The sequence below is a fragment of the Alosa alosa genome, chromosome 17 (assembly GCF_017589495.1).
Source record: "Alosa alosa isolate M-15738 ecotype Scorff River chromosome 17, AALO_Geno_1.1, whole genome shotgun sequence".
NCBI lineage: Eukaryota > Metazoa > Chordata > Actinopteri > Clupeiformes > Clupeidae > Alosa > Alosa alosa.
Genome location: NC_063205.1, coordinates 14,478,228 through 14,488,728, shown reverse-complemented (window position 1 = coordinate 14,488,728; position 10,501 = coordinate 14,478,228). Strand labels below are relative to the sequence as shown.

Genomic DNA, 10,501 nt, shown 5'->3' with positions numbered 1-10,501 from the left:
CTGGGGATCTTTGTCGTGGGGTGTGAGGTAAAAAGATGCCAGAGTGAAACTACATTATTGAATGCATAAGTCAGGGACCACCTGGAATGCCTTCATGGACAAGCAGTGGGCTACAGACTACTGGTTCAAATCTCCCTGCATTAAATTAGCCCTACCCTAAAGGCTAACGCCCACTGGCGGCGACATTCCCGTCTATAGATTTGACGCTCAAGAGATAGAACAAGTTTCTATACTTTGGCGTCAACATTAAAAGTAATGGAGTTCTTAATGTTGGCGTCACTTGACACGCTACAGATGCCGCCAGTGGGCGTTAGCCTTAAGACTGCAACTAAACTGATATGAACACAACACCAGCACCAGAGAAGAGGATAGTATGACACCTGCAAAATGCTACGCTACTTCAGTTGTGTTGCACCAATCAGTGCAAAGCTGCACCAGAACATGCAACGTGCATGTAACTTCAGTAACCAGACAGAGAGGAACACCTGCTCTTACTGATCCACAAAAGAGAACACCTTAGATAAGCATCAACGTAGAGAAGGATTGTTAGGTTATGTAAAGCACCAAACAAAAACAGGTCAACTGCAGTTTCTTTTCTCCATATATACACTATTTATTGAAAAAAAGACCTAAATACTGGGATTAAGACGTCAGTTAATCCAGTCGTTGTACTCTTGGATTACAGTAATCAGATGGACTTGTCGGGTTTGTTATAGGGTAGAGTATCTCCATGGAGACCAGAGGCTCGTCATATAATTTATGAAGCAGCCGCAGCGGCTGCTATGGTAACAGCCTCAGATCGTCCACTGAGCTGCTCCGTACAGGTGACGTGTATTGAGCCGTCCCTGCGAAACACACATTCACACAACTCTCAGGTTCCACTCATAACATTTACCAACACCTTTTACTAGCACTAAACGTAATCTTGCTTGATACTCCTAGTTCATGCCCCAGTCAGGTAGTAACTACACTATTACATTCCACGTACAATAGAGTAGCATAATGTTTGCTTAACACGTTACCAAAGTTAGTATTACCACCTTGAGGTCTGTTCCAAAAAGAATAATTACATTCCCATCATCACAAAACCTAATATGGCACAATAATCCATATTTAACCAGCCATTTCAGAGCAATATCAATGTGAGAACTGGATGTAATGATATATACATATGTGTGTGTGTGTGTATGTGTGGAGTAGGCATTCCATAAAGGTAAGAGTGAGTACAATTTAAGACCATCAGAGGCCATGTCTGTGCTATGACAGAAAATGTGTGCTGACGATTGTACCTTTTCATCGTGACCTCCGTGACGATGTCGTGGTTCTCCTCCTTGGGTTCCAGATCTCGCAAAACAATCTACAGAACACATGAATGTGCATGATGTATATAACAATATAAAAGTGTTGGTATTTTGTGCAATGTGTGCATACATGCATAATGCACACCTGATGCATGTGTATGTGTGTGTGTGTGTGTGTGTGTGTGTGTGTGTGTGTGTGTGTGTGTGTGTGTGTTTCCCACCTGAGCGAGACATTGCTGGGCCTGGTAGAGTTCCAGACACACAGAGGCCAGGTTGCCGGGGCCCTGGAGGGTGTGCTGTCTGCGGGCAGGCAGGGGGGTCCCCGAGGGGAAGAGCACCTTAAACACCTCCTCTCCAGACTCATCCACCTCCTGACACACACACACACAATATAGGAGCAAAGCATACCAATAAGAAAACACACACACGCACCTAAATCTGATCACACATGCAACCTTGTGGAAATTAGATGAACCCTGGAGAAAACAGACAGTAGAAGTTTACAATACCCTTGCCCCACAGTGACTTGGTTAAATGAAATTCACTTTGTATGTAACACAATACATGTATGTATGTATGTATGTATGTATGTATGTGTGTGTGTGTGTGTGTGTGTGTATGTATATGTGTGTGTGTGTGTCTGTGTATAAAAAGAAAGCGCTGCACACCTTGACCAGGATATCTTTGGCACAGCAGTCGACGGTGATGGTGTCCTCCCCCATGGGCAGACTGTCCCTGCCCACCAGGATGCCTGCCTGCAGGGCGGCACCCATGGGGATCACCTCGTCCGGGGAGATGGAGCTCAGCATCTCCACGTCCGGGAACAGATCCTGGATCATCTGCTGCAGCCGGGGGATCTTAGCCGACCCACCGGACAGCACCACCTGACCAGACAGACACACAGCTGGTAGAAAGTCTACTACTACTGCAGCTACTCTCAAGTGTGGCAAATATAGCTGCATAATGCCATATTTTGATCTCATAGGTCATGTGCCATATTTTAATGTCAACTATGCTATATGCCATATTCTTATAAGCTATATTTTGATATGTTTTTCAGAGTGATTGTGATGTGATGGAGTGCAACTCCATCGTCAGACTGAAAGCAGCAGATATATACAAGAGGCACTAACATTTAAAAACTGAGTGTCTCAGTTTACCTTGTTGACATCACTTGTGGAGAGGCCGACTTGTTCTAGGAGGCTTTTGATTGGCTGGATGCTCTTATTGAAGAGAGACGAGCATATGAGCTCAAATCGTGCCCTGTAGACAATGAGGGCATTAACCTTTGACCTTAGACATTGCAGAAACAGCGGATACATTTGAAATCAAAATATACATTAGATAGGATATTGCTGACCCACCTTGACACATTGCATTCAAAGTCCATGCCATCGCAGAGAGAATCCACAAAGCAGTTGGCACTGCCCAGGGTGGAGAGGATGTGTTTGGCAACATCAGCACTGTTCATCAGCTTCATCATTGCCCTGGCATTATTGCTCACATCCTGCTTAAATGACCTGAACACGCACGCACGCGCACACACACACACCCACACACACACACACACACAAAATGACAATGAGTGACAAATGGCATTACTTCAAGACACATAGCTCAATGGGTACACATTGAAAAGGGTCGAACAAGCAGGAATGTGTGCAAGATGACGCTAACAGTTTTGAAGAAATTAAAAAAAGGTTTGACATGAGAAAATTAAATGAAAGCGATGACGAGGGATGCTATAAAGAGTTGGAAAGAGGCCAAGCAATCATGAGCATTTGACATGAGTTCCCACTGTAAATCAAATGTAAAATTCCATGACTTCTCCCTGACAAAAAAACAAATTTCCATGACCTACTATATAATGAATGCAGGGTTCCCACACCTTGGTTAAGATCAAATTCAAGGACCTTTCAAGGACTTTCCAGGCCCAATATCCTCAAATTCAAGTACCTAATGTGTCAAGTACCTAATGTGTAAATTTCAAGTGTGGGCATTGTTAAATCATGTTACCTCAACAGATCAAAGATACCTTGTCACAGTTTTCTTTTGTGTGTTTTCATTTATTTTTGTTCATATGACAAATGGTAGGCCTATTCTATTTTTCATTTTCACATGATTGGCTCAATGTATTGACAGCACAACACATGATTGGCTCAATGTATTCACATGTCAAGGTTTTGCCACGGAAGGGGTGGGATCTGTGTAGACAACTGTTACAAACTAACCCCATGCATTTCTATGGAGGATTTTTTGAGTGCTGTGTCTCCGCATTAGAAAGTCTCTGGCTGAAATAAACTTTTCCTAAACAAGTTAAACTCGTTACCATGAACCTGTTGGTTTATTCTTCAATATGTTAAATTAAATATTTGGGCAACAAACCCTACACGCGGGAAACACGCAGAAATCACGCTGGCAGTGTAGTTCTAACCAACGTAAATCAGGCATGCGCATAGGATATCAACAGAAGTGGTGGCGAAATAATGGAAACATTTTAATTAGCGGACGGAATTGTGTGGATTTTTTTCCTCAAAAAGAAATCTGTTTTTTAAAAAACTTTCAAGGGCCTTGAATTTTTTTTTTTTCAGATTCACAAACTTTCAAGGATTTCAAGGACCCGTGGGAACCCTGTGAATGGTACAATATACCGACCAAAGATTTCAGAGCAGCCACGTAGTGTTCAAGACTCTGACTTTTTTTTTTAGAGCGGGAGGTGACTAAATGGGCATTGAATAAACAAAGTTGAGCTAATCACAACTACTCAAGGAAGCTGTAAACCTAATTACCAAAATATAACCAAATATATTTGTATTCATGTATTTTGGCAACTGCTACAACAAAATTATCTGATATTCCATGACTTTGCCCCAAAAAGGGTAAAATTCCCTGACTTTCCATGTCTAAAATAGACTTTCCAAAAATTCCATGACCCGTGGGAACCCTAATTTGAGAGGGTGTTAGTTGAGAAATAAATCAGAGAGAGGATGAGAGGAGAGATCGACACCCAAAACAAGCTCAAAGAAAGAAAAATGAGAGGGAGGTTGGGAGGGGAGAGGGAGGGAGGTGAGGAGAAAACCCCCAAAGTCACAGGTTAGCTGAGCTTTCACGTACTTCTTGCACTCGCCAGCTAGGAACTGGGCCAGTGCGTGTGTGAAGCTCTCTCCGCCAGTGCTGTGGTCAGTGTGAGTGGCCAGCACCCGGTACATGCCGCTGTTTACCTCCAGCACAGTCACGCTCAGAGACGTCCCGCCCAGCTTATACACCAGCACATGGCTGCACGCGTCACCACAGGAAAGATGGGTCAACACAGTAATAAGCATACGCAGTACGCTTACGAGTTAATACTAAATAAATATTACCAAACACATATCAATGTCATAAAATTCTTAAACTATGCACAAGCGTAAATCAAGGCTTGAGAATTTAGCCTTTGTATCACCCCTAGCCTAACCGTCCTAGGGATTCTAATGTGCAGGTTTAACATACTAGGGCTGCAACAATTAATCCATTACTTGTCAACTGTAAAATGCATCGCCAACTGTTTTGGTAATTGGTTCATGAGGTTTGTGTAATTTTTTAAGAAAAATACCTCAATATTCTCTAATTGTAGCTTCTTAAGACTGATCATGTTCAGCTTTACAACTCCTCTATGACCGCAGACTAAATCTGTAATCGTAGGAGTGTGGACAAAACAAGGCATGAGGATCTATTCTTGGGCTTTGGGAAACAATGACTCAACATTTTTCTCTCCATCATTTTCTGGCATATTATTGATCGATTAATATACTACAAAAAAATAATTGTCAGCTGCAGCCCTCTACTGTACTGAACATTGTTTTAATACCTACTGAATGACGTCATACACAAGTGGATTATATTTTTTAGAAAATTACCGAGGATTTTACATAGACAGTGCATCATAATATGGTCACAGTGCTGACTATGTATAGTACATGAAAGCTGATTGGACCCAGTGTCCAGCTACTGACGATGTTTTTACCTTTTGCCAGAGGGGGAGTCCTGACCGATGCCGTAGGCCAGCAGAGCCGCAGAGGGCTCGTGGATCAACCGGAGCACGTTAAAGCCAGCGTCCTCAGCAGCCCGTCTACACAACAAGACACAGTGTAACCATGGGAACAGAGACAGGAAGAGCATGGCTACAATTGCCCCGTACAAGAGGGATCACAAACTGATGCAGAGTCAGCACAAACGGTTATGTGAGACGAGAGAGATGCAATATCCCCATCTCAATTACCACAGGAGAGGGAAATTGCTCCTTAACGGCACATACTGAAAGTGATGATCCTGGAACGGCCAACTATGCTTCTCGTCAGCCATGTGTGAGAGTTTTATACATTAAACAAGAGAACTTACACCAGTGTTTGTCATTCATAGATCATATTTAAAAAAAACGTACACTCAACACTCTTGGGTGTGTTGCAGACACGTACTGTTTAAGCAAAAAGCAAGGTGTGGCAAGCCGCCAGACCAATAAATACTCTGTCTGCGCTGGAATACTGAAGCTAAGCAGTTTTGGGCTTGGTTAGTAGTTAGAGAGAAGACCTCCTGGAGAAGGTCATTGCTAGCTTTCTTTCCTAAATTTGATGATGGGAACGATGCAAACAATAATTAATATATGGTTCATTTTGTTTTTCAAATTTTCATTCATATGTTTCATCTGTAAATGATAAATGGTCAGCCGTAGAAGAACGGTGCAACATGTTTAGACTTTGAACTTGCCCCTGGTGTTTAGTGAGCATTCTGGCATCACGCAACATAGGTGGTGATTAGTGAGTTTCCTCCTTCACCATAAAGCGCTATTACATGTGATGTGTTGTTGTTTTTCTTGTTGGTGGATCTATGGACATACCTTAGAGCATTCTTCTGATTCTCTCCAAACTCAAAAGGCACGGTGATGACGGCATCGGCAACATCAGACCCAAGGGCAGACTGAGCCGTCTCTGAAAGAAAAAAATAAATGAGATTTGTTGTCGTCATGGAAATGCTTTGAGTTGGCAGTAGCAATAAGGACAAACAACAACCTTACCTTTTATTTTCTGGAAGACTAACTTGGCGACTTCGTCAGGCGACACAAACTTTGTTGTCTCTCCTGTGTCAATTTCATATTTGGGCATACCACCTTTATTCACCACCTGTGTTTGAAAGCGATCAAGTAGGACAAAGACGCGAGTGTGAAAGACGCAACGGGTGACTTCACATCTGAGACATTTACCACGAAACATGTCCATCATGACCGTCTACTTACTGGACATTTGCTGTCTGTTCTGTGAGCTTCTGCCTCAGGGTCATCAAAACTGAGGATGAAGAACATTTCAACATAAACAAAACAGGCTCAAAGAAAACAGAGATGTGGATCTCAAGTAATCATTCGTTTCTAGTCAGGTCCATCATGACACTTACCTTCTGCCCAGTATCTGCTTAACCTTCACAACAGTATTTGCAGCATTCCTTATTCTTCCCTGTTTGGCAGCTATTCCCACGATCTGAGGAACATATTGACAGATCAGCCTAGAAAGTCCAGTAACATGGCCCTTCATGGCATGGATGATGTAACATTATGCTACTGGCACACCATAGCCAGACTTAGCATCTTACATCTCAACGAGTCTTATTGGGAATGTTGCTGCACACAGTACCTGTTCCTTATCCCTGTATGCCACCACGGCGGGGGTAACTCTGTCCCCAGCATCATTTGCAACTACGTCAGCCCTTCCATCCTGAAAGGAACGTGAATTAGTAAGGACATCTGATGCCTGAACCAGAGTTGGTAGGATCTCTGATGGTGAGAAGTGGCCAGTTAACTTAGCCATTGTATTATTACTTCGTTAATCACAGATAACGAACAACAATTAAATGGACAATGGCATACAAATTATATAAATGTGTAGGCCTACCTAGACCACACATAACATGGAGAGGCAGAAAACATCTTTCAAACCCGGCTAGCTCGTTAGCTAACTTTCTCTAAAGGCACCGTCACGATAGCCTTCGAAAAGTAGCTTGTCTTAGAAATATTAAACATCACAACAGTCGTATAGATTGTTCAACAAGAATTACACATAATGTTATTTTCGATTGTAATTAATTACCTTAAATATCGCTACACAAGCACATGTGTATCCAAAATGTACCCCTATTGCAGCCATGCTTGGTGAAAAAATGCACAGTGGACACTACCGGAAACCGAATGAAATAGCCGGTCATTGTGCACCAATGAAATCTCACTTTCTAGTTATCGGACCAATCAGAGACTACACTAAAATTAGATTGCAAGTGTAACTGGCAAATCATACTACTCTTGACCGTATCATTCTTCCAATAGAAAGCTTTCGCTTACTGCAGGCACGAAGGGCAGAGCATGGGGTACTGGGTATTGAAGTTCACTTGGATACGGAGTGACTTTTCTTGATAACTTTTAAAAAATGACAATGTCTTTCACTAATGTATTATACGTCCTGATGGTTTTGAATGTTGTCGTCGGTCTTATCGGTGCCGACGAATGCGAAGGTGAGCGTGAGCTGCACGGTTTGCGCATGAAAGGTTTCTGCGTGTAAAAATAGCCGAGGTGGTGTGTTGGGTCGTCGTGTCAATGCGTCTATTTACACGAGCCCGAAACTAACATAAGAAAGCCGTCCACTTGGCTTAGCAAAGCCGATATGTTAGATTGAGTATGGCTAATAATAAGAACTCCAGTGAAGGAGACTGTAAAATTTGACTGGAAGGGGGCTTAAAGTAACAATATGTTAGCCTGCAAAGTTTTTTTGGTAGTTGAGCGATTATTGTGAGATTCATTCAGCAATCAGCACAGGCCTACACCATGGCCTATCGAAAATGTCAAACACACTAATGCAGTTATGAAGACACTGTTTTATATTATTAGAGTAGGCTATTTGTAAAATTGTAATACTGGATTGGCCCACTGTACTAGGCCTATATTAGTGCTATCTTGTGCTCTTGTAGCACAAACTGCACTGTACTTTTCCACATATGTGAAGTTGTTTGTTCTTCTTGAATTTTCCCTTGGGGATCAATAAAGTATCTATATCTATCTATCTATCTATCTGTGTGTGTGTGTGTGTGTGGATGGTTGTTTCTCTCTACAGTCTGTGTGGGTTTTCTGGGACACCTCTATAAATCTCTCATCAGCACACATTCAGAGTTGAGCCATGCAATCGTGGAGCAAGGGCTCATTCAGGCCTGTGCTGAGGCCACCGGGAAAGACAGCCGCCTGGTGAGGACACACATACACACATACAGACAACTTGTACTAAGCCCATGATCCAGTTCTCTTTCTACCGTATTCTGTCTGTCTTTCTGCCTGTCTGACCCCCCCTCTCTCACACACATACACACACTCACTGTCTGTGAACTCCTTACTGGCAGTGCTACTACCTGGGAGCTACCAGTGATGCTGCAGCCAGAGTGACTGGGGAAGTGACACGCCCCCTCAGTGCCCACGTCCCGCCCCCTAAAATCTGTCAGAAGCTCCAGAAGAGAGATGGCCAGATTTGTGAACTGCGATACGGTATAATAGCACACACAACATACAATAGCATGTTGTGTGTTATATGTTGTGTGTGCTATACGGTATAATAGCACACACACAACATACACACACAGACAGACACACACACACACATAGGCACTACCAACATTCACATTTAGCTTTTCATAATATACTCTCATGATAATTTGTTGTGAAAGTGATACATGTTTCACATACATGCATGTATGTATTGATGTGTACGTGCATGTGTGTGTGTGTGTGTGTTTGTGTGTGCCTGCATCCATGTCCTCCACAGATAAAGCTGTTCTGGACTGGAGCAGGGAAGCCCTCTCCAAGCTGCGCGTGTTGGAGCTCAAACGCCTGCTGGCCTCGTGGGGGGAGGAGTGCAGGGCCTGTCTGGAGAAGGGCGAGTTCATCGACCTCATCCAGCAGGTGGCGCCAAAGCACAGTACCGCCACCCAGGGACACTCGCCAGAGCTCTGATGGGCTCCTCTGCGCAGCTCCGCGACAGGGACTGTCGCCAGCAGCTCGCTGAGCCTCACCGCGCAGCTCCGCACTGCACGGGGAGAGCTTGAAGCGCTGCTTCCCCTCCAGACTCCGAAAGCAACTGTGGAATAAAGGAAAGCAATAATTACAGTATATTTTTTCCTCCTGCCTTGTTTCCTTTTTTTTCTACCTTTTTTTCTCTCTCATGGCAGCCCAGCGTTAGACCCAACTCTTAGTGGGTGAGGTACTATTCTGGGCCATGGTCCTATCTCTTTTTTGGAGGAAGATTGGAGTGTGTATGTGTGTGTGAGAGAGAGAGGATGCATGTGTGCTGACAGACTCCTATTTCCTTCGTACGCATGCTGAACAAAGCCCACCCACACACACCGAAGGATCACTGATGTTTACATCAAGCAGGTTGTCATGGTGATCCTAAATGGTTATTATGTTTCCTGCAGCTGATGAGAGAGGATTTTAAACTTCCAGTGTCATGATATGCAACCAATCATAGAGAGAGAGGACAAACACCGGATTCCTCTCTCCTCCTCATCCTCCTCCTCTCTCTTTCTCTCTCTTCTCCCTCTCTTCCCTCTCTCTTCTCTCTCTCTCTCTTGCTCACACACACTCAGTCTCCCTTTCATGCTCTCTATTTCTCACTCTCTCTTTCTATCGCTCCTCTCTCTCTTGCTCTTCTCTCTCTCTTTTGCTCTTTCTCTCTCTCTCTCTCATTCACATGCTCCCCTCTGTCTTTCCCAAGCTCTCCTATAATAGCTGTTCAGAGAGAAGGAAAGAGAGATAGAGGGAGAGAGAGATAGTGAGAGAGAGATGCAGGCCTTGCCCACGCAGTCGAGTGGGAGACTGAGCTCTCCACTCACACACACACACACATACACATGCACACACACCCATGCATTCACACACACATTACACTCGCTTTTCCCACTCACACACAGACACACACACACACACACACACACACACACACACACACATACGCACGCACACACAGCCAGTCAGTGTGTCATGCCTGCACTGAGTGGGCTGTACTGAGCATTCCTGTCATACAGTAACAGAACAGTCTTTCTGCCTCCGTGCGCACTCTTTTCTCCCTCTCTCTCGCACACACACACACACACACACACACACACACACACACACACACACACACCACACCACACCACAC

The 10,501-nt window shown here is 43.8% G+C and overlaps 3 protein-coding genes across 3 annotated transcripts in view; 2 read left to right on the top strand and 1 right to left on the bottom strand.

Annotated features, from left to right (window-relative positions):
• Positions 1 to 597: 597 nt before the first annotated feature.
• Positions 598 to 7,742, bottom strand: hspa14 (heat shock protein 14). Its single transcript, XM_048267688.1, has 14 exons — positions 7,415 to 7,742; positions 6,962 to 7,042; positions 6,726 to 6,808; positions 6,571 to 6,619; positions 6,352 to 6,457; positions 6,175 to 6,265; positions 5,305 to 5,409; positions 4,416 to 4,577; positions 2,666 to 2,821; positions 2,462 to 2,564; positions 1,970 to 2,185; positions 1,523 to 1,672; positions 1,290 to 1,357; positions 598 to 845 (listed from the first exon to the last, which is right to left on the bottom strand). Exons 1-14 carry the CDS (start codon positions 7,469 to 7,471, stop codon positions 758 to 760), a joined length of 1,515 nt encoding a protein of 504 aa, XP_048123645.1. The 5' UTR covers positions 7,472 to 7,742; the 3' UTR covers positions 598 to 757.
• cdnf (cerebral dopamine neurotrophic factor) lies at positions 7,667 to 9,471 on the top strand. The gene is made up of 4 exons (XM_048267689.1): positions 7,667 to 7,832; positions 8,429 to 8,556; positions 8,709 to 8,850; positions 9,128 to 9,471. The coding sequence occupies exons 1-4, from the start codon at positions 7,748 to 7,750 to the stop codon at positions 9,313 to 9,315; spliced, it is 543 nt and encodes a 180-aa protein (XP_048123646.1). The 5' UTR covers positions 7,667 to 7,747; the 3' UTR covers positions 9,316 to 9,471.
• A 1,029-nt stretch (positions 9,472 to 10,500) lies between these two features.
• The window catches only part of shank3b (SH3 and multiple ankyrin repeat domains 3b), a 26,430-nt gene continuing 26,429 nt past the window's right edge, over position 10,501 (top strand). The window contains 1 exon segment of the mRNA XM_048267687.1: position 10,501. This exon segment is cut by the window's right edge and continues 172 nt beyond it. The gene's annotated coding sequence lies outside the window, so the exon portion shown is untranslated.

What these genes read in the sequence shown, in the direction of transcription:
- cdnf (XM_048267689.1), top strand. Translation starts at nt 7,748, where the DNA reads ATGACAATGTCTTTCACTAATGTATTATACGTCCTGATGGTTTTGAAT. An exon ending in CGGTGCCGACGAATGCGAAG is followed by an intron (nt 7,833 to 8,428) that starts GTGAGCGTGAGC and finishes TTCTCTCTACAG; the next exon opens with TCTGTGTGGGTTTTCTGGGA. An exon ending in CCGGGAAAGACAGCCGCCTG is followed by an intron (nt 8,557 to 8,708) that starts GTGAGGACACAC and finishes CCTTACTGGCAG; the next exon opens with TGCTACTACCTGGGAGCTAC.
- hspa14 (XM_048267688.1), bottom strand. Translation starts at nt 7,471, where the DNA reads ATGGCTGCAATAGGGGTACATTTTGGATACACATGTGCTTGTGTAGCG. An exon ending in AAGCAGATACTGGGCAGAAG is followed by an intron (nt 6,620 to 6,725) that starts GTAAGTGTCATG and finishes CTTCATCCTCAG; the next exon opens with TTTTGATGACCCTGAGGCAG. An exon ending in CCAAAGATATCCTGGTCAAG is followed by an intron (nt 1,673 to 1,969) that starts GTGTGCAGCGCT and finishes TGTGTGTGTCAG; the next exon opens with GAGGTGGATGAGTCTGGAGA.